Source organism: Amphiura filiformis, chromosome 3 (genome assembly GCF_039555335.1).
Source record: "Amphiura filiformis chromosome 3, Afil_fr2py, whole genome shotgun sequence".
In the NCBI taxonomy this organism is placed as follows: domain Eukaryota; kingdom Metazoa; phylum Echinodermata; class Ophiuroidea; order Amphilepidida; family Amphiuridae; genus Amphiura; species Amphiura filiformis.
The window spans coordinates 35,691,295-35,715,709 of NC_092630.1; the positions used below are offsets into that span (position 1 = coordinate 35,691,295).

Consider the following 24,415-nt stretch of genomic DNA (forward strand, 5'->3'; position numbering starts at 1 on the left):
AAAAGTGAGAAAGAGAGTGGAGGAAAGAGTGTGTGTGTGTGTGTGGGGTGGGGAGGTCAGGGGAGGGAGAAAGAGAAATAGATGTGGGAGAGCATTGGAAGTGGAAAGAGAAGGATGAGGAGAGCTTGAGAGTGGAGTGGTATAGTGTTCGAATGTAGGGGAGGCGAAGAGGGGGAGAAGGAGACAATTGGGACAGGGAAAAGGAGGTTTATAGGTGGATAGGTGGGGAGAGGGGAGCCTAGGTAAGAGGTATGGGTTGTGCTTACCCCGGGGACAATAAACTAATTCATAATCATATCATCTCCATCATCGTGCATCATTTATGTTTCATACAAACAAAGCCGCCCCCCAGTATACACGCAGGATTTCTACGCCTCGGGAGTAATTATACGGTGATATGAAAGTATGCCACCTACGACAGAAGTAAGACTAAATAAGATTTGACCAGCATCAACTACCGCCCGCGGTGATAGATATCCGATGATAATATGTTAGCACAATAGGGCATTATATACTTATGGTTATATACCATATACTGTGTTCTCCCAGCACAATAGTGTTATGATTGCAGACCAGATCTGCTCCACATTTTAATCCCTTGATTTTTGGTTTCTGAACAAAAGAGAAACCAAAACTTATAATTTGAAATGAGGGAATGTAAGTGTCTGATTGAACTCAAACTTGGACATATAACCGGAAGTTGTATCTTATTCATTATAACAAATGTAAATTATGAATTAGAATTTTGGAATTTAAGATATTCTTTAGTATTCCTGTAAATATTGAGTTACTTCTTTCTGGCGCTAACTGAAATCTATAGTCTCTGAGTTACGACTTCTAACTTTCAATGATTTCAATGGTGGGTGGATGGTGTTACTATAACCTCTTTATAATAGAAGCCAATTACCATTTAATTATCTATTATACACTAAGCCAAAAAAGAAACTTATACTTTTTCACAAGGTCGTATTGGTGAAACTCAAAGAAGCGAAATGGAGATGGGCAGGTCACCTTGCACGAAGGGAAGATAACAGATGGACTAAACGACTTACAGAATGGCAACCAAGAACAGGGATAAGATCAAGAGGAAGGAAGAAGAGGAGGTGGCATGATGACAATACTGCCTACGTGGGACCTACATGGACAAGAAATGCAAGGGATAGTATACAAATATTAACTGTCTATGAGTGTGATGGTCGAAATATAATCACGAGGTGAAAGATGGATTGTTCCATTCCACGAGCCGGAACGGCGAGTGGAATGGAACAATACATCTTTCACCGAGTGATTATATTTCGACCATTACACGAATTTAAGACAGTTAATATTTGTTTTATATCACTCATGCATATTACTAAAATACTATTTAAGGTCGGAAATACATTTTTTCATCAACATAACACCATGTTTTGCCGTGTTATACTTCACATTTTGGGGTCCACCCCATAACTAAATCGGCGAGTCCAAGAGTCAGCGCACGGCTTGGCGCAGGCGCACTACGGCAGAGCACTATGATGGTAAAGAGTATCACACGGAGAGGGTGATGGTAAAAATGATAAATGGTAATCAACCAATGAACTGTCTAGAATTTATGTATGAGTGATACAATAAAAACTGGCAGAATCATGAAGAAGGCTACGTCCAACAATGGTCGAACACAACCTGGTTAGGTGAGGTGAGGTAAGGTGAAGGCATGGCGTTATTATCTTCATTGCTTGAAACATTGCCTATAATTTCATTTTAAAAAGATGCGAAGCTAAAACGTATTTTATATTTCATGTCTGACAGCGTCGATCGCTTCAAAAATCGGGGAGGGGTAGGAGGTTTTCTTACAAATTCATTGCATTATTATTCAAACTGGCACCAACATTTCGAATTATACCTCTGTAATAAAGCATAATATAATTTATAAATCAAAGTATATAAATAAATACATTGCCGTAAGAAGGGTTCATTTTAATAGCTACACTGCAAAAACAGTGTTTAGAAATGAAACACTTTTGTAAACACAATTTTGCCTTCACTTTGCAAACACGTTTAGATAAACATCATATGTCAAATTTCTGAACATTGGTCAGTTATGGTGTTCAATCTAAACATCTGACATCCATATTCTAAACATAACTTTTCTAAATACATTCTTGCCTTCACTTTCTAAACACTGTTTTTGTAGTGTATTCTCCATGTCCTAAATGTCACCTTGAGACAGACATGACGTCAGATCGAGAGCTCGAGAATATTACAAGACTCTCTGTCTCAAGGATCGGATCAATACTCTCAGTCTGAAGAATCAGATCAAGACTCCCAGTCTCAAGAAATGGGCCAAGAAATGGTGAAACTTGAACTATTACATTTGTCAATAGGGTGAAACAAGGTTAACTGGCAGAAACAGTGGAGCTTCAGCTATCATGACTATGGAAATGACTTTGTTTGGACTACTTGGCCAAATAGATACACGAATAGTAGAATGATACTTTGCCTACGTTATATAACTTCTTTAAGCAGGTGAAGTGAATGTTGGCCCATAAATAATTTGCTCAGTTGAAGAAAGGTGAATGAATGCTTGAGAGTGCCGTCCAAGCTATGCAAGATCACGCCAACATTAGCGGAAAGGTGAGTGCGGTGATCATTGGTTGAAAAGTTTGCCTCAACGGTGATCATTATTGACAGGTACATGACGCGTACCAAATAATTGAAGCAACCCGGACGCACCTCTTCCCCCGTACTTCGGCAAGTCTTCCAAAATTATAGAAGGATAGCGAGTGAGTGATAAAGTTAGTGTAGGCCTAGGAAAGAATAAGTACAGAGAAAGAAAAGAAAGGAAAATAAATGTAATAATAATTATTATAAAACTCAACACATAACAGCACTAAGCAGCCATTCGATGACATCAATGCCGTTGTGCGTTACATAATTAAAGAGCCCAGTCAGATGTATTTCGCACCTGCCAAGCACAAGTCACCCAATTTCGAAAACTGGACGTTGAATGTACCCCGGGGAATGTACACTCTCATGAATATTAAGTAAAAGAGTCCAAGAGCAGAAATATTTGGTGTCAAACCACATTTGTATAAATGTATTTATAAACCTACGCAGCCACTACTTTTTTACTTTTTTACTCTCATGAATATTGATTGGCAACATTTTCCAATAGGCCTATGTCAGCGCTCAAATCGGACACAATAGAACAATAGACCCTTCAGTGCGTTGACTTTAACAATGAAGTGAAAGACGCATTATTGATTAGGCGCGGATTTTAAAAGTACAGTTCCTGTGCGTGTATAGCAAAAATTTGGAATAGAATGTTTGGAATGTTATAACTAAAACACTAAATGCATTTTGCAAAATGTGCATGCTCTGACCAATTTATAAAGCATTTCATTAGCTTTAATTTGACATATTGCTTGATATGCTTGGAATTATGATAAATCATTAAAAAAATATTTATTTGATTAATCAATTATGTCCATTAATTTTAAAAAATTAATACAAATTGCAGATTTTCTCTGACAGAATTGTAGGATTTGACAAGAGACAATATTTCTTGTCAGTTTGATTCTTATATAAACATATTTACTTTTGACGATAAAAAAATAAATTATTCATTTTTTTTTATACATTCCTTTTTTTTTAAATTTTATATGAAAATGTACGAAAACGTGTCAAATTTCGCAACCTTAGTAAAGATCAGAGGTTGATCAAAAAATGCTGTAAGTGACATCTTTTACTTTAATCTAGATTTTAAAGTATGTGTCAATCTGTCCAAAATTGCAGTTTAGGGCATTTAGCCCCGGGATTTAGCCCTGTTGCACTGTAAGCTACTGTACAGCCTACAGGTTTGCTAGGCATATACATAAACTTTGATTAAAGCAAAAAACAGAAAAAAAAATACACGTGCTTAATTTGAGTAGTTTTGAGTTAGTGCAAATTTGACTAGATACTTTTTAGTAATTTTTTTCGAAAAGAGAAAAGTAGAAAAAATAAGATCACCTCCGACGGGACTCGAACCCGCAATCCCCGGCTTAGGAGGCCGATGCCTTATCCATTAGGCCACGGAGGCTTGCTACATCAGGGGATATAAATTATATTTAAATTGATTATTAACGAATATTTACCAGGAACGTAACGACGCAACATGGTTGTGTTCCTTTAATGATATTATACATTTATATCACCAAATTGCTATATTTGATTACATGTGAATCTTCTAAAACAAAATAATTGATGAAATTTTGCCTCTACAAGTCTTAGAAGCTTATGAGAATATTAACCACTTAGCCTTTTATATTTAAATACATCCGGGATGTTTTCCGTGTATATTTACACATACAATTTGTATACCGTTTTACTACGTACATGCACGCAAAGCTATTTTTAATTTATTTTTAATGAGCTAGGTAGACTTTTCGTAACACAAGCTGATTTTAGCTGTAAATCCAGGCAGAATCGCGTAGGTGCTACGAATCGCACGGAAATTTGTGAAAATTGGGATAAAAATAATCAAAGAAATCCAAACTTCCGTAGTTTCATATCCATATCATGGGACGGAGTAGAAGTCGATCTCGCTCTCCATACCGCAGAGCAGGTGAGAATATTGCGTTTTAAACGGGCTAAGCTAATCCATCCATGCATGTGAACCCCCCGGGACCGGGTGTGAAACCAGACAGGGTCTAATTCTGCATAAAACCGGGCAACGTTATTTCTATAGATCTGCTGCGCATTCAAATTGCATTGTATTGCATCGTAATTTCATTTGTGTCTATGCTAATTATGTTTACACAACATGAACTCACGTGTTTTAAAGCAAATTCGCCGATAATAGGTGATCAAAAGCGATCGGAATGTTACAAAAGTACAGATCGCATTCAGCTTACTTCATATGAGATGATCTTTGGAAAAATACGGCATAATTTGTCTTGGTGTTTGCGGAATGCCATGCAGTAAAATATTAATACGTTGCGGCAATTCATGATTGACAACTAACAATCGGCGTGTCCTTCGTATCCTCCACTGTCAATTTCTTATGCACTCACTAATCCTCACAAAAGCTTTGTGTTGATTACGTAATGTGTGGAGGCAAATTGCAATAAGTACAATGAAATAATGAGTAGGGCGGGCTCGGAGGCGGGTTTCTTCTTCATCTTACGTAACAGTATTGTTCTCCAAAAAAACCCGGAAGCTTGTCGTTTGGAGCTCTAGCTGAAATACAGCAAGATAATATAAGATAGTAAATGTAAACCTGTATTTTAGCTAGAGTATCTCGAGCTATGTGAAACTGCATGATTGAACAGACCCAATTATAAATGAATTATTATAAAATTCACTTGCTGACACTGGTACTGACACAGTACAATCATAATATCGGTTATTCACTTTTGAGTTACATACATGGAGCCGCTAGCTCAGTTGTAGTCTAATAAAGCGGGCCACGTTATTTCTATAGATCTGCTGCACATTCAAATTGCATTGTATTGCATCGTAATTTCATTTGTGTCCATGCTAATTATGTTTACACAACATGAACTCGCATGTTTTCAAGCAAATTCGCCAATATAGGTGATCAGAAGCGATCGGAATGTTACAAAAGTACAGATCGTATTTGGCTTACTTCTAGAGTTGGCCGATCCCGATCTGTGAATCGGAGATCGGTGCCGATATGGACTGCATCGGCCTTGAATCTGAATCGGCAGATGAGCTATCAGCTGCCGATCTAGCTTTCCGATCTCTGATCTTGACAGTAATAAAAGTACACAACAATTCTTTAAGCTTACCATTACTTTCTTATGTAACATTACTACTATTTAATGCCAATATATGTCCAAAAAACGTTGTTACCACCGCAAGAATCATGTCGTTTCATACTGTATTTTATGTATGTATCCACCCTTTGATAGACCGAATTAAAATGTAAACAAACAATCATGTGTCTCACTGTCTTGTGCTTGCGCTTTTGTCGTCATGACTTATTGCTGTTTGACATCTCACATCTGTAACCTTTTGCACATACCGCAAACCTTAACTGTTGTATTTTAGTTTTGCACGCTCGCGGGCAATAACTAATATTTTCCAAAAATAAAGCCAAAAATAAAATATTATCCACGCAGTGACAACACTCCCGACTGTACAGTGCGTCCCTGGGAAAAATTTGTAAACACTTTAACACTGGACACGTGCGCCCTTCAATGTCGGGTTTCCCAAGGTGAATTTGAGGGCATGTTATTTTTAGAATCGCGCACATTCTCGCTATTCCTCCTGCTCACACGGACGATTTCATCTCTTAATCTCCGAACACGTGAATTCTTTCTGTAAACAACTCTGCACAACCAATCAGGATGGGAATTCCGCGGTATTCCCCAATACGTCATTATGCATAAATTATTATAATATCAATGGAGCTGATTTAGCTGCAGGGTCATCGAATCAATTCGCGCAATGATTCGCCTAACTTGGTACACACGCAAATCAAAGTTGAAGAATAAAACAATCAAGAGAAATGGATTCATGATTAAACTTCCGACAATCGGAGGCACTGAGTGAGTAACGCTGGGACTTGGGGTGTAAAATGGTATTTTATTTGGGTTGATATTGACATGAAAAACCTCTAAAAACGGTCATCATATTACATAGTTACAGGTTTGGGGAATTAAGCTTTGACCGTTTACATACTGGGGCCGACTTGAATGAACTTGTACTGGTTGTAGAATAACATTTAAGGAATCTGAATCGGGATCGGATCGGCCCGATCTGCTAATTTTCAGATCGGAGATCGGCAGATCCGATCTTGGGTTGGATCGGCCAACACTACTTACTTCATAAATGTATAATGAGATGATCACATGAGACAAAGCAGACTGCTTACTTAGGCCTGGTTCGTCCTCTATTATGTATTAGTTAGAGTACGCAGCAGGGGTTTGTGACCCATACACTGTGAAGAACATTCATAGGACAGTGTTCAAAGAAGAGCCGCCCGTTTTGTGTCAAATAATTATAAATGGAGAGAAAGTGTCACTAAAATGTTGGGTGAACTCCAGTGGGATTCATTAGCAGACAGAAGGGAAGTCACCAGATTACATCTTTTCAAGCAGATGGTTGAAGAGGAGATCGCGATTCCACATTCACTTGTGAGCCCGCATCCGCGCAGAGGGGGGAGAACTACTCATTCAAATGCCATGGCTAAACCAATCACCAATCACCAAGACCAACGTGTATAAATACTCATTCATTCCCCAAACCATTCAAAGTTGGAACAGTTTGCCTGAGCATATCATCAGCATTGGGGGGAAAGATAGCTTCCGTAGCTACAGCCCCACAGATGTAGATGTAGATCTTTGCCTTTGGAAAAATACGGCATAATTTGTCATGGTGCTTTTGGAATGCCATGCAGTAAAATACTAAAACGTTGCAGCAATTCATGATTGACAACTAAAAATTGGCGTGTCGTTCGTATCCTCCGCTGTCAATTTCTTATCCACTCACTAGTCTCGCTTTGTGTTTATTATGTAATGTGTGGAGGCAAATTGCAATGTCAATGAAATAATGAGTAGGGCGGGCTCCGGGCGGGTTTTTTCTTCGTCTTACGTACAGTTATTGTTCTCCAAAAAAAAACGGAAGCTTGTTGTCTGGCGCTCTAGCTGAAATACAGCAAGATAATGTAAGATAGTAAATGTAAACCTGTAGCTCGTTCATGTAGCGGTTCCGTTGTCCATAAACGTAGATTGCCTGGCGATCGGAGTGTTATCGTCAGAGCACCTCAGACTAGTATATCAGGGGTGCCCAGAGAAACCAGATTTTAATCTATTTCAAATTGTTTACAATATTTCCAGATATTTTTTTTTCAACTTCCAGATTTTTTTACACTTGTTTGTAGTGTACAAAATAATGTATGTATATATATGAACCACCTATATAAGGCCGTCCCAATGTCAATAAGCGAAACTCACATATTTGATGGGTGTACTTTTTTGTGTTGCACTTGATTTGTCTCGCCTGGACATAATATAATGAGAAACATCCCAATCACTGTCACATCCTTTATCGCTGGGTGTCTATCTCGCTACGGTGGGAACTCATCGTACATGTACACTACATTTCCCATGATAGCAAGTGCCATCCACACAAATTCAATTACTGCATAAGAAACTTTCTTGCAGTGCGCCGTGTCATGTTGGCTCACAATAGACCTAGGCATGCCGTGCGGATAAACTTACTGGGGACCATCACATTCACAATCTTCTGCTACATGTTTCAGGGCTATTTATTGTCCAACTTAGAGAGTTGTGTTCCATTAAAAAATGTAGTATGATAACAATCGATGTCTGCGCTGCCGAAACGAAAGTTGGACGTAGACAACTATATGCATATACATGTATGTAACACACTCCAAATTGTTGTTTGTATTATTCATTCATTCATTCATATTTATTCAGTACTCATAAAAATATTACAGCACATATGATAAAAAAAAATATACATTATAAATACATACAAGATGTGGTCAATTGCATGAAATACCAGATATAGCAACGAAATATATGGATTATGGAGTAAACATCAGACGAGTACCAAGGATAGCCCAAAAAGCCTCAATAAAAAAATTGAGGCTTATTTCCATTGGGGTCCTTAAAGAAAAAAGAAATGAGGGAAACAAGCAGATCAGGCAACAGAACCAAATAAATAAATAAATAATTCCCAAACCCAAAATATTGCACATAAAAAATAAATAAATAACACCCAAATCCCATATATTGCACATAAATTACGACCAAAAGGAACAAAATCAAACCCCATCAATACCTAATGAAAGAACTCTGCTCAGTTCTTATGGCTTGATCCATCAGATGTTTTTTGACGGTCTTTTTAAATTGGGTCAAATTGGTGATCTGTTTGATGGAATTTGGTAATGAATTATACCGGTACTAAAAAGTGTGTACATCAAAAACTATGACTTTTGTACAAATGGGGTATTAGTCAGTAGCCACTATTTGTGATCAATAAATGAATAATACTTTCCATAGGAGCCATTCTGTAGCTCCCAGTGGTGTCATGCCATATTGTTTTTTATGTGGTCTGTTGCTCGAGAAGTCTAGCCAAGAATTTGCTCACCAATGGCTTCACATTCTTAGGCTAGAGACCATTGCATTCAAAATCTAGTCGGATTTGCTGAAGCATGACACCATGTAAACTAGCAATGGAAGTTCAGAAGTAAACACAGCTGATCACAACAGGCGATTGCATCAAAAATATTGCTAAAATTTCACTTCAGCAAAATTTTGAACTCTCCAAAATAGGCAAATCTTGCTCAAAAGATACAATTAAAAACAGGGAAAATATGACACAACATCCAATGGGGGAGTAACACAGTGACAAAAGATACAGTTGACTCACCAAATAACTTCCATCCAAATTTCAACATTAACAGAATAAATAACCTCCAGTGCAAAAAGTTGCTCTGCTGTCCGACCAAAAAACAATAGCAAAGCACTCTAGCATCGAATACGTAACAACTAACTATTGTGTGCAAATTCGAAGCTCAAGTTCCTGTTCGAAGAAGTGGTCTGATATTAGAAAATAAGTGCATGAGAGGTTGAAACTTTGACTTAAATACATGTACCATACATGTACCCCCAGTAGCAGTAGTATTAAAGCTTGTGAAACATGTCTCTTGTATTTCTGTAGAGAGAAGAAGATCATCCTCACGAGATAGGGACAGGAGAAGAAGAGGTAGGCATTAAATAGTTGTACACAAATTTCTGTTTTTCATAACCCGAAAACCTGTGGACGCAAACAGTGGGTTTTTTTTGTGTGTGTTTTTTTGGTTTTTTTGTTGTTGTTTTGTTTTTAATTTCAGGGTGGAGTTTGTCAAACACAAAGTAATATTGGGGAAGGGGATATTTTTTGTTTTACCGGACCGGTACTTAAAAAATTGTATGCAAAATTGCATCTTTTTTTAATATCGGTCATTTTCTTCATATTTTGGTAACACACCGAGTAGTAATTTTGGTAACATAACGAGGAAAAGTGGACCAGCTAACCCAGCTTTTTGTGCAAGTTATAGCAATTTTGTAGCTGAGAACTCCAGAAATGTTTATGTTACAAATTCATTATACTTCAAGAAGTTAGAAGGCAAAAGACTGGAGGAGTACGTGTCTAACATCAAAATATTAATATTCCCGAGTTCACATATAATCTTACATATTTTGGCCAGATTGCAAATTCTTGTTGTTGATGACAGAATACGGTCTCTTGTTTAATATTCTGAGATGCTTCCTGTGAGAGACATTGTTTTCATATATCTCTGCTGGTACTGTAGATGACCAGAAAACGGTCAGTCTTGGGAAACATTTGGACAAACTTGATTGTCACAATCAGAATTTTAATGATCTGCCATTGTAAAGCACTGAACATTGTATCAATGCCTGCATGTGGTATTGTATGTGTAGACTATGATAAGAGTCCACAAATTAAGAAATTAAATATGATATTTTAGTCACAACCATGGACACATACAAATAAGGTGTCCATGGTCTCCTCCAGATAGGTCCAAAAGGACACAATTGGTTATTACATACATGCATATTGTCTGTGTACATTTGTATATTTGTTTGTAGAGCATAATTTCAGTTTGGGTATATAACCTACATTTGTATAGGAGTTGTAATAGGACATGCCATGATAGGATAGTGTAATTGACCAGTACGGGTATGCACAGCGGCCACTGGTCCTTTTTGCTCCAGTTCTTTAGCTTCAAACTTGTAAGTAGTCTAGCCATCATCAGTCTCTTACCAACATTGATTGTTTTCATATTCACAGAAAGAAGGAGAAGCCGATCAAGGTCACCACCAAGAAGAGACAGATATAGGCGATCAAGGTACATATGTAGCAATGCTGTTGTTGTTTACTATTTATCAATTATAAGAATTAAACTCTACATTGCAATTCAGGCAGTGCTTCAATTATGACATAACATAATCCTACACAAGTATATATGGTCAGTGGAAGAAACTCTACTAGGAACCTTAAATACAAGTACATATAAGTGTTTTTACAAGCTAATTTGACAATGATTTGGTGAAAGTACATTCCTCTAATATGAATTTTCTATACTACTTTACATGGTACAGGTCAAGATCACCCGGAAGAAGGAGAAGGTGAGTAAATGTGAATTAATATCATATTTATAATGATGAGGCCAGTGACGTAGATTTCTTTTTGACATTGGGGGGGATGGAGTTGGAAATTTTTTTTGAAGTATAGTCGATCCAGCACCTTTTAGCGATACAATAAGGTTATGGTACAAATGCGCGCGAAAAATTTTGCTATTTTGAATCTAAACTGATGAAATATGGTGTAAAAATAGAATAAATGCGCGCAAAGCGCGTGGAAATTTGCACTTTGGGGCTAAAATGGGCAAATATGAGGTATATTTGGTCAGAAACCCATTATCAGGCGTCAACATTGGGGGGATGATTGTATGGACCATCCCCCCCCTGGTGAAATATTGGGGGGGATAAATCCCCCATCCCCCAGTACTTAGTAGGGGCAGAAGAGGGAAAAGAAAAAGTCTAGAATCAGATGAAAAAATAATCACTTTTGTGGTTCTTCATAAGTTATGTTTTTACTCAGCAGATTTTATTTTATATTTCTTCAACAGATCTCGTACTCCATCACCTAGAAGATTCCGTCGCAGTAGAACTACATCACTGTAGGTTTTTACTATCTTACAATTACTCTTAGGCACTAAATTTACTTGGGTCCTATAGCATTATTGGTACTGATGACTCTTTCTATCATACCCTGATTTGGATATTGCTGTGGGTTTTTTTTTAATAAAATAAAAATGATAGCACTGATAAATATTATGCTATATAGCGTTATAGGATTAGGACCGAACTGTAATATTTTGCTATACACCTTTCACAAGATCGTACTTCCGCGATATTAACAAGGCGCCTCTGAAGCATAGTATGTGTGCTCTGCATGTTGTATGGATTATTAGTAATATTATTTCATCATTTTTGGCCAAAAATAACAAAACTAAAATAGTGTATTATGACTTGTGAAATATAGTCCCTGGGGACAAACGGCTATATGGGATTTGCTACTGAAATAGGTGTCCAATTCGGGGAAATTGGTGTATAGATGGGTAAGTTTTGTCAAAGGTTTCTCAAATTTTGTTGGGAAATTGGTCCAAATTTTTAAAACTTAAGCCAATATTTAAAAAACATGTAGGCTACATTCATTTTTAGAAAAAAAATTAAATTGACCCCAAAATTTGGGCCTTGCTCAGGTATAGACATGGTTCACATTTTTGGTGAAAATTAACATGTCCAACTTGTAGACTCTACTCTAGGATAGATTCACATCTTCTCCATTAAATTGTGAAATATTACAACAGTAATGCCCATCACCTGCATTTTCTTGGGAAATAATAACCAAACATAGCAAAGTATGGTGGTAATGGACTAAGGTTTGGAGAAGCAGTAAGGATTTACTTCTTATTGATTGTGTGTTTGAAATTAGATCACCAGAACCAGACAGGAAAGGAGGTGACGGTAGTGGTGGCCATGGCGACAAAAATAGGGCTGGACCTTCACAACCGCAGCAAAAGGAAGAAGTAGATGGTAAGTCTTCTCATACTAAATTGCCCACTCACATTCAGATTCGACAACCTCTTTGATACAAGAACTTGCAAATTCACCCCTAGTTGAATTTTGTGATATTCTTAAGGTGGCTTTATCGGCTACGGTGTCATGCTCAGAACTCCTTGAAAGTGATATAGGATGTGTGTATTGATGAGAAAACCTTACTTGCTAAGTTTTAATTTTTTTCCAAAAAAGCGTTTTTGATTTATGCAACTTTTTGTCATCTCAAAATCCCATTGAATTACTACAGGGAAGGGCTTTCTCAAAATAGCCATATTTTTTAAAACAAAGATTTTATTAAAACTGATTTTTCTCTCCTTTATAGCAGTTGTATATAAAAGTTTTAAGTTTCATTTTGCTGCCAATATATCACAGAATAATACAAACCAAGTTTATTTTCTAACTTAGTGTTACTTAAGTATATATTTAAAAGGAATGTTGGTACTTTTTTATGATTTTTTTATTTTTTCTAGAAACACTAAATTACCTAAATTCTAGGATTTTTTTAGCCAACAGGGAAGGGTGCTATGGTTACCAAACTTTCCGGGGTGGTAAATAAGATTAATACCTAAATTCTCTCGTCAGCTTTTTCCAATTAAGTGTTTCTATTTTAAGCAACAGTGTTTCTAACATTCCCTAAAATTAAAAATGGAAAAAATAATTTTTTTCAAAAAGTAAACACTTTATCAATAAAAACTGACAAGAGAATTTAGATATTATTAAGCTTATTTACCATCCCTGAAAGTGTGGTAACCATAGCTCCTTCCTAAGTGGGCAAAAAAAAATCAAAAACTGTCAAAATTAAGGGAATTTTCAAAAAATAAAGAAAAACATAAGAATTGTTACAATTCTTATTTTATAAGACTCTTAAAATAGGTGGGGAAAATACATTTCTTTGTTATGTTAAAGATTTAAATGAATAGACCTGACTGATCTGACACAGGAGCTATTTTTCTGCAAAGGTGTGTTATCCGAGGTAGCTACCTTAACTTGATGCAAGGAAAGATGACCCATTCCATGTCAACTCCAGGGATGTGCACCGCAGCACCTCTTCAATTTTTTCTTTTTTCTGTGTGGTGGTAGATATTGATGAGAAAGTAAAATCCGAAAATTTGAGCTTCATACTCCATTATAAAGTCATTATACATGTGAAATCAAAAATGTGTACAACTCTATGGAGAAGGCAAACCTAACTAATGTGTTGAAGCCATCGAGACCCCAAGCCAATATCTCTCAGAAATGTTGTCCAAGGACATATCTTCAACATACCTGAAGTTGATGGTGGGTCAAATTGTCTGACATTGGTTTTCAGGGGGGTCAAAATGTACAAAAATGTACAATTGGGGTTTTGCATGGGTAATATCTCAGCTAAAAGTATTCTAATAGGCTCAATATTGGATAAGAGTAATGTCCTACCAAAGGGCTCTGACTGGCAAAAAATGGACAGTAAAATTATTTTTACTTTTGGAGTTCTGACCCCCCAAAGTTGGTCCTGGATGGACGAAGTTGCATTTTGAGGGCCCTATATCTTTTAAAGTAAAGGAGTTACAAATTTTCTGATGCCAGATTTGAATTCTACACAAATAAGTATCCCAGGATACATACTTTTCAAAGTTGTAAAGGGTTCCTTTATACATTTATGGACCTCCAAGCGTCGTCTTTTCATTTGACACATTTTTATGCTGACCCCCTAAATTTCAAATTGATGCCACGGGAAAACGAAAAACACTATAAAGCTCAAATAATCGGAATTTGACTTTCTCATTAAAAAAAAAAAAAAAACAAAAAAAGAAAAAAAATTGAAGAGGTGCTGCGGTGCACATCCCTGGAGTTGACATGGAATGGGTCAGATAAATAAGATTAGGTACTGAAAAGTTTGGTCTTGTCTTGTCTTCATTGAGCTCAAATGCATTGTAAATGTACATCTTGTGGAATGAGAGGAGTGCAGACCTGTTTTAACAGGTACATTGAAACATGTTTTTGATGCTCATGTAAAATCTGCAAAAGTCATGGAAAAATAATTTTGCTGGTACGAAAAATTTACTGTCACAAAAGCAGGCCATCTTAATTTAATAGTTTGTCTTAAAGCCCCCGCACGCATAGTAAAATCTCCTTTTTTTTATAAAAGCTGTTATATTTTTTTTCTTCCAAAATATACACCACAAAAAGCTCATGACATTGACAGACTTAAAAATAACCCTAGTCATATATCTCAATAAAATTCTTTATCTTGAACGCAGTGAAACTATGTGTTCGTATTTCCTGGTGTATTCTTGTCAAAAAGCTCATCCCACAATTTGATACAAAAAAAACTAAAGTAAAAAAAAAGGAAATTCTGTGCTACAGTGCTAGGTCTTCAATGTGGGAAGGGCTTTGAGACAAACTATGAGATTTGATGGGCTAAAGTTTACAAAAGACTTTGTCAATGCAATTTGAATGGAAATGCAGTATATTGGGGGGGGGGGGGGTAATTGAAAGTAAACTGTTAATAATAAAGCTGGAAAGGCAACGAAATTAAACATAGTTTGTAATATAAGGTCATGGAATATTTTGTCATTTTCTGTCCCTATGTTTGACTGGTTACTTACAAATATTTTGTTGTTTATGTTACAGAGTCCCAAATGACGGAGGAAGAAATAGAAATGAGGAAAGTTATGGGATTCTTTCACTTTGATAGCACAAAGGTAAGTTTGTTTTAACCAGCATTATGCACTCACAATGACCTCCATTCACTCAGCATTATGCACTCACAATGACCTCCATTCACTCAGCATTATGCACACAAAATGACCTCCATTCACTCAGCATTATGCACACAAAATGACCTCCATTCACTCAGCATTATGCACTCACAATGACCTCCATTCACTCAGCATTATGCACTCAAAATGACCTCCATTCACTCAGCATTATGCACTCAAAATGACCTCCATTCACTCAGCATTATGCACACAAAATGACCTCCATTCACTCAGCATTATGCACACAAAATGACCTCCATTCACTCAGCATTATGCACTCACAATGACCTCCATTCACTCAGCATTATGCACTCACAATGACCTCCATTCACTCAGCATTATGCACACAAAATGACCTCCATTCACTCAGCATTATGCACACAAAATGACCTCCATTCACTCAGCATTATGCACTCACAATGACCTCCATTCACTCAGCATTATGCACTCACAATGACCTCCATTCACTCAGCATTATGCACACAAAATGACCTCCATTCACTCAGCATTATGCACTCACAATGACCTCCATTCACTCAGCATTATGCACTCACAATGACCTCCATTCACTCAGCATTATGCACACAAAATGACCTCCATTCACTCAGCATTATGCACACAAAATGACCTCCATTCACTCAGCATTATGCACACAAAATGACCTCCATTCACTCAGCATTATGCACACAAAATGACCTCCATTCACTCAGCATTATGCACTCACAATGACCTCCATTCACTCAGCATTATGCACACAAAATGACCTCCATTCGCTAAACATGGCTTCAAAGTTGACTTCAAGTTGCGGAGTATGATTTTGTTCCGTCCCAAATGTGATTAATGTGATAAGTTGGTTAAAATTTAAAAAAATATAATAAAAAAAAGGTCCCAGATATTTTTTAAAACATTGACCTCATAAGACATAGATGGATTCATCACGTCTTTGCCATTCTTAATATGTATACTTTTATATATCTTAGCCCAGCAATTTAGCAGTTATGAGGCCCAAAAGTTTCCATAATGCCAGGGTTAAGGAATGGGATATTAACGTTTAGCGACGTTTTCACATATTTTTCACATACACCAGACATATCAAATAATTATGATTTTTTGAAATTCGCGATATAATACAAATTTTATGACAAATTATTAAAATTTGATATTTTTAAAATTTTGATATTTAACAGTCCTCAAAGTAAACTTTATAAATCTAATGATATGTACTGAAACCGTATGTAGCTGGGATGAAAAGCGGACGATCAATTGAAAATTTTGACCTTTCATATATTTTTCCCAAAAAGACCTAATTTTTTTGGTGTTTTGGGGAAAAAATCCATATCTTCAATATGAAAGGTCAAAATTTTCAATTGATTGTTGGCTTTTCTTCCCAGTTACATACACTTTAAGTACATATCATTAGATTAAAAAAGTTTACTTCGAGGACTGTTAAATATCAAAAATATCAATTTTCAATCATTTGCCATAAAATGTGTATGGTATCGTGAATTTCAAAAAATCAAAATTATTTGATTTCAGAAGGACATTCTTCGTATACAGAATACAATTCGATATGCCTGATGTCCTCTCATGTGCCACAAAAAATACTGTCCAAACGTCCATACCCCATCCTTTAAGACCACCCTTAAACTGAAATGCCAAATTCTTGTAAAGTGTAATCCTTAGGCAGTGTACACACAACATCAATCGTATACCATCTGGCCTCATTCAAGAGAAGATGCGCTTGATGATCAGTAGTTGAAGTTTGTAAAAGTGATTCAAGTACCAATTTTACATACAAAAATAAAGTTCCGAGGTAGGAATTATTTCCTTGTGTTTGGATCAAAAGTCATGATTTATACCAACCCAGATGAACTTTCATGAACTTCCATGAAAAATTATAAAGTTTATTGCACTTCACAGAAAATTGCTGATCACATTGCCCCCAAACATACCATAAAACCATTTCGCATTACCATAGCAGGCCTTACCAGCCTGCATCTGCATAAACCATCACATCCTGAATCAGTTCATTGATATTTCAACAAGTTCTTTGCTCAGGAGTATTTCCAGCGAGCTCATTTCTTCCCACTGTCAGGTCTCCAATTTGTACCGTCACACACCAGAGTCTTGACATCTTACTGACTGCTCACAGAATACAGTATGTATTAGTCAAATAACAGTCCAGGCAAAGTTAAGCAAGTGTTCGTTTTTTCTCCATTTACAGGGCAAATTCATGGAAGAAAACCAGGTTGGTGCAGCTGCTGGTGCAGCTAATGTTAATGTTAAAAGAAAATACAGGTGAGTTGTGATATCAAGCTTTCACTTCACTGTAGGGCAGTGCTGCAATGCAAAATAAAATTTGCTTATTTTCATGCAGTATGTTAAATTTTGTACAATCCCAGTACAAACTTTTTAACCCAACGGGTGTCACTGTCTGCATCCTTTCTTAATGAAAAATTGTGCTGGCCACAGATTTAAATTTTGTTAGGAACATTATGATATCATGTGAAGAAAGTCAGCTTTTGTCCTGAGACTAGTATACCTAGTATATAGAAGTATACTAGTCTCAGCTTTTGTCGGGGCCCATTGAATGGCATGGAGAAATTTGAATTTTGAATGTCCATTTTTGATTCTGTTTTCCAAAATAACTGAAGTTGACATCATATAAGAAGGTGCTCCATTGTCAACATGGAGTGGTCACACAATTTATTTTTGGAATTCACTTTCAAAGCTGCTAATATACTTACATGAATATCGGCTGAAGATTAACATTTTTGAAATTAATTGGGTCTTTGTCTTGTTACCTGGATGGATAATTTTCTTTAGAAATTCAAAATCACCTTAAATTATCATTTACATCACTGGTAGGTCTGCTTTTAGTAACATTTTAGATTTTAGTAACATAGCAATGCAAATATATATCTTACTGAAAATTTTTAAAGCTTAAGTATTTTTATTTTGTAATTAGGAGTTTTTGATAATAATAATCTGATTATATTCTTCTACTCTTTACTTCATCAGACAATACATGAACAGAAGAGGAGGCTTCAACCGGCCACTTGATTTTGTTGCTTAAGAACTTCTCCAGGACCCACTTCAAGTATTATAACATCGATCATCATTCAAGAATATTTAAACTTGAACCTAGCTACAGTTAAACATTGTATATCATATCTCGATAAGTGAATTGATAACTGATGACAATGCTAAGTACTGCCGATACTGTTTGGAGGTTAGGTTGCTGGGATAACGATTAAGCCTTCTGTTCAAAATTCTGCTGAGTGAAAACAAATGCATAATGTTGAAGACAGCTGTGTGAACCTCACTTGCTCCTGCTCTTGGAAGCGGTTACCAGTAATGAATGTTTGGACCATTGGTTATGTATAACTGTTTTGTAAATATATTTGTACTTGTATGTTTTCACAATTCTTGAGTTAACATTCTTTTAAGTTTACATTAGTGTTTTAGGTGTTGGGAAAGTAACTATGAATTGAACTATGCCAGTGTGATTGAAGGATCTAAAAGAATTTAAAAAGTTATCAAATCTAATAGAACAGATCAAAACTAAAAGAACAGCTCAGCGGGGATTGAAAAAAATCAGGACTCAGCGGGGATTGAAACCCGGGGTTTAATCCTCGCTGAGTCCTGATTTTTTTCTCTCTCAAATTTTTCATGTCAGTTTGCTCGATCCCCAAACACGTCATTTAAATCATAATTTCTCTGCATCGTTTGTTTCTGATCCTCGCATATATTAATTTGTGTCTCACATTGTCTTACGCCCTGCCAGGGTGAAGCATATAGGCCGCCTCCTTCTTCATTATTAATATTATAATTGGCCGCTGAGACACAATGAGAAAGTTATCATGGGGAACTTAACTTGAGATTGCCCGAGTACCGACTGTAAACTCAGGTTGTACAGTGGTAAGACTCTGGACCAGTAATCCAGCGACCGGGGCTCAATCCCCGCTGAGTTCTGATTTTTTTCTCTCTCAAAATTTTCATATGTCAGTTTGCTCGAACCCCAAACATGTTAGTTTGTTTTTAAAATAAGAACCCAAAAATACATTTAAAACATTCTGGAAATCTCATTAAATCCAGTGTGGGGGATCTCATGTCTTCGTGGGTTCTGATATTTTCGGAAATAGTTCAGTTCAGAATCTAAATTAAACTGTGTAAGGACATGGCCGCCATAGATAACACAAATGTAAACAAGATTCAGAACATTTTTTAAGTTTGTAAGTAACATTGTAGTTCAGTATTTAACATGTAGTTTTATATATTTTGTGTTTACCTTTAAATACACAGGCAGCAAACATCTATAACAGTGTGTAATATCTGTTACATAAATGTTTAGTTAGATGTCACAACTGGCTAGTGAAGCTGCTCGACATGGAACTTGTATCAAATGCAAACCATCAAAATGATGAATACCCATTATTCACAGGGTTGCCACTACCACAATTTGGTAGCCCAATGAGGTGGTTTTGAAGTATCGTACTGCAACTTGAAAATGGCTCCAGCAATTTCACAACTTTTGGGCTTCTTTTAAGCTTCTTTATGCTGGAAAAACAAAGGTTTTGAAAGATGATTTTTGGATAAAATTCACTAAAAAATAATACAATTTTGGACCAAAGATTATATGCCCTCTAAAACTGATTTCTGACAAGTTATATTTTGGGCTGATTTTTGTAAATTTTAGCAACGTTTCAAGTGTTGCATAATGAGCTAACAATTAGTGGCAATCCTGATAATTCACCATCCCTCCAAATACAGGCTGTATCAAGATGATAGGTACGGTTTCAGTGATTATGACAAGACTGCATCATCAAAATGCAACAAAGATCCACCAATTTTTGTTAGATCAATGTGATAAACAGGTTATAAACAATAAATTCTGACCATTCCAAGAAAATCCTATGTTGCATTTGGAAGAAGCGGCTTTTCGACAAACACCAAAACCAATGGGTAACAATCATTTTGAAAGAGCCTGTACCACATCAAATCCACTTACAATTACCATGATTTGCAGTTTTCAGAGTTTTCATTACATGAAGAATCACAAAACGTTTATCTTGTGTTGCATTTGGATAGAGCAGCCATATATGCATTTATCACTGGGTGTGGGTACCAACTATTTTGATCCATGCTGTATGATTGGTACCTGTCTGTTTTCGATATTTATCAAAAAGACTGAAGTACAAGATAAGTTGCACATGTTATGCCAAGGAATATACATTTTCTGACTTATCATAGCAGAAGTTACATATCATATCATTGTATGAAGTAGATCTAAAGCTGTAATTGGATACATCAGTCTTTTTTCCATTGCCGCTGAAAGCTGATGGACACCAATTATATGTTACAAGCTGTATAAGCTCTATTTAACAAGCATCATTCCATGACCTAAGATGGTGTTTGAAGGACTATCATGCTTGACCATGTCAATGAAAAGGAAAAGAAAATATATTGTCCCGACTACCATTATTAATAAATAGCAAAAGAAGAAATGAACTTTACTACTACTTGTGTTACGGTATATACTTTTATTTAAAGGTGGGTGAACCAATTGAGAGCCTCATCTTCCCCTTCTCTCCCTGACAGATACTGCAGCTCCGTCAACAAGGGGGGTTAAGGGGGTGCGACCGGTGCGTTACGCCTGGGGTCCTATGGGACCCGTAAAAAATGAAGGAAGCACACCTTAATGAGTCCATAAAAGCAAAGAAAAGAGACCTCAGGGGCCCGTAAAAAAGGGGACCCGTTTGATCATTTTACCCCCGGGCCCATAATGGCTCTCGGCAGCACTGAGATGATGAATTCTAAAAATAATATTTGAATCAGTTCTGTAAGCTCAAAACAAGAGCAGACTAATAAATCAAGGCTATAACAATACCTATTTGAACTGACTGAATCCAGAAGGGTGAAATTTTGGATGGAGTTTTGGTGGAAATGATGAGCACTTACCAAATTCCTCACTAAAACCCTGCACACACTTGACTATCCAAGATTTTGAGATCAGAAGAAAAAGCTCATATTTTTCTCATATTAATCCCAGCAACATTGTAGGCATGTCGTGTTTAGATGATATGAACAAAAAAGTGACCTTTTCATCATTCATCCCTGTGGTGGTTCACCACCTGTACTATTCAAATATGGCTCCTTTTGCAAGTTGTTTACCCATAATCCAGCTTTGCTGTGGATAATTTGGACAGAAGAAGTCATTAATCCACCATACAATTTGAATGCAACAGGTGATCATGACTTCTGGTGATATATATACATCTGTGTCAAATTATTTGTATATCTATACATTTTAAATTGCTAATTTGCCCTTCACAATCATTAATAAAATAGGTCTGTGAATTGAAATATTGGTTAAAATAGGTTTTGGAGCCTATGCAAATGTCAAAAACAGTGAATGCACTGTTTGCTTCCTTGTACCAACTTAGAAAACAAGATACAAGACCACCTGTACATTAAAACATATTTTTTTTTAAATTTCATCGATTTGCAATATTGACTTGTTATCAACAAATATTTCGGATATTGTCAGAAAGGCTTCAAAACGAGCAAAAGGAAACCCATCTTTATTGTATTACAATGGAGCGATTATTTAGTGGAGATCGAGTCCCTTCAAAGTCCAATTCACATATTTCTAAAATTGTGACCCGTTCCGACCAAACCAGGAATAAGTCGCATTTTTGACATTTCGTGATTTGAATAAAAATGTAAGCACGGGACAATAAGCTTTGAAATGATACCAAAATTATATACATAGCATTCAGTATGTGAGGATTCAGTACATACTGCAGTTACTGTCCGTTTTCCTATACACAATACACAGTGCTCTCACCATTGAGCTGTGACCTGTACAAATCGTGCCATGTTAGAAGAATAGGCATTTGTCTAGTTAACGTCAATGTGTGAAAAATAACCGGCCAATATTAAAAGTACTCTCAAAAACTTCTAGCAAATATATTCCTCTAACATGACCTAAAATTACAGCTAGGTTAGATGCTCAGAAATATTCGTACTTTGGTACACTAGTGAGTGAGGGCAAGACATAGCTAGCCAACGTCCCGTGTTAATTGAATGGAGATTTGACCGAAAATTTTGGTAAACGGACCGCTCACTTCTGAAGAATGCCACCCGAAAACGGTACAAGCTACATTTAAAGTACTCTCTGTTCGATCATCATGATGAGTTTCTTACATAGTATGCCGAAATTGGGTACTGTAGGTGGTTGAAAAAGGGTCGTACTTCGCTGATGAGTAAGTGACAGTGAACATGAAATTCAGCGCCCATAACCCAAGTTAGTAGCTAGTTAGTGGAGGCCGTCACGGGACTGATTATTGATTATTGAAGTGCCTTATTAATAGATACGCACGATTTAGGGCAAGAAAAAAAAACCGGGACACTTTTGGAGACATCATCATCATCATCATCATCATCATCATCATCATCATCACTTTCTACATTTTTTCTAAACAACATACTGTTTTAATAAGATTTTCTTCTTAAAATGCATTTAACTATAATTATTGTTTAGAGCGTGGTGAAATAAAACATCACGATTTTCATCACAAAACAAATATAATGCATAAGAAATCGTTTGTTTTAGAGCGTGATGATGAAATAAAACATCACGGTTTTCATCACGAAACAAAGTAATACATAAGAAATCAATTTTTCGTGAGTGATGAAATAAAACGTCATGATTTTCATCACGAAACAAAGTAATACATAAGAAATCGTTTGTTTTAGAGCGTGATGAAATAAAACATCACGATTTTCATCACAAAACAAAGTAATAGGCCTACAAAAGAAATACTTTTTTCGAGAGTGATTAAATAAAACATCACGATTTTCATCACGGAACAAAGTAATACATAAGACATCGTTTGTTTGATTGGAATCAACCGCGACAGTTCGTCTCACACACATAACAATGCACTGCGATCAAATAGGTTGATGACAACATTTGATTGAATGGACTGCACTGCAACATGATTACGGTGCACCGGTTCAAATCCTTTGTTTGGAGCCAATCAATAATTTCACGTACAGCCTCTATGCAAATTAGAGTTTACACACGCTGCAGCTGGGGTAATCGACCGAAGCTGGTTGTCGTTAGTGATCGAATGCATGAGCTTATTTGCTTTACTGAATCGATTTACTGGATTAATATCCTGTTAACTGGGTTTAATGCCACAAAGGTCGAATCGGGCTTGCCATGGACCATAAGTGCATCATGACGCATAATCCCGGGCCGGTAAAACGGCTATAATTTGCCGTTCACTTAGAAAAAAAAATCGGCGTTAGGCTGAATGCAAAGCTATTTATAAAGAAATGTTAAAATGAAGAAGCTGACCAAAATTTAAAACGGCACTTATATAGCAGAGATTATTGGGAACATGAAGGAAAGAAAATAAGAAACAAAACAAAAAAGCAAAACAAACCAAAACACAATGATGATTCAGTACGCAAAAAATTACCTTTTCTCTCAAAAAACATTGCGCAAAAATCCCGGGGCCAGTAAAACGGCTATAATTTGCCGCGCGCTTAGAAAAAAATCGGCATTAGGCCGAATGCAAAGTTATGAATAAATGTTAAAATGAAGAAGCTGATCAAAATTTAAAACGGGTACCAACTATATATTTTGATCCATGCTGTATGATTGGTTCCTGTCTGTTTTTGATATTCATCAGAAGGACTGCCAAGTACAAGATAAGTTGCACATGTTATGCCCAGGAATATACATTTTCTGACTTATCATAGCAGAAGTTACATATCATATCATTGTATGAAGTAGATCTAAAGCTGTAATTGGATACATCAGTCTTTTTTTCCATTGTCACTGAAAGCTGATGGGCACCAATTGATCATATTTTTCTCATATTAATCCCAGCAAAATTTTAGGCATGAAATATGTTGCGTTTAGACGATATGAACAAAAAAGTGACTACTTCATTGTTCATCCACATGGTGGTTCACCACCTGACCAAATATGGCTCCTTTTGCAAGTTGTTTACCCAT

The 24,415-nt window shown here is 36.4% G+C and overlaps 1 protein-coding gene and 1 non-coding gene across 3 annotated transcripts; one reads left to right on the plus strand and one right to left on the minus strand.

Annotated features, from left to right (window-relative positions):
- Positions 1–3,987: 3,987 nt before the first annotated feature.
- Positions 3,988–4,060, minus strand: Trnar-ccu (transfer RNA arginine (anticodon CCU)). The gene has a single exon. It is a non-coding gene; the product is annotated as a tRNA-Arg (tRNA).
- Positions 4,061–4,418: 358 nt separating this feature from the next.
- Positions 4,419–20,898, plus strand: LOC140148429 (uncharacterized). 2 transcript variants are annotated; one of them, XM_072170363.1, is made up of 9 exons: positions 4,419–4,585; positions 9,676–9,720; positions 10,810–10,867; positions 11,121–11,147; positions 11,651–11,701; positions 12,520–12,620; positions 15,255–15,325; positions 17,607–17,680; positions 18,404–20,898. In XM_072170363.1, exons 1-9 carry the CDS (start codon positions 4,540–4,542, stop codon positions 18,456–18,458), a joined length of 528 nt encoding a protein of 175 aa, XP_072026464.1. In that variant the 5' UTR covers positions 4,419–4,539; the 3' UTR covers positions 18,459–20,898. The 2 variants fall into 2 exon arrangements, with proteins under 2 accessions (XP_072026464.1, XP_072026465.1); XM_072170364.1 differs by having other exon boundaries at positions 4,419–4,580; positions 9,674–9,720.
- The last annotated feature ends 3,517 nt before the right edge of the window (positions 20,899–24,415 follow it).

Bases quoted from the DNA above. Each gene is read 5' to 3' on its own strand.
- LOC140148429 (XM_072170363.1), top strand. From the start codon at position 4,540: ATGGGACGGAGTAGAAGTCGATCTCGCTCTCCATACCGCAGAGCAG. The intron at 9,721-10,809 runs GTAGGCATTAAA...TCATATTCACAG, and splicing joins TAGGGACAGGAGAAGAAGAG to AAAGAAGGAGAAGCCGATCA. The intron at 17,681-18,403 runs GTGAGTTGTGAT...TTACTTCATCAG, and splicing joins AATGTTAAAAGAAAATACAG to ACAATACATGAACAGAAGAG.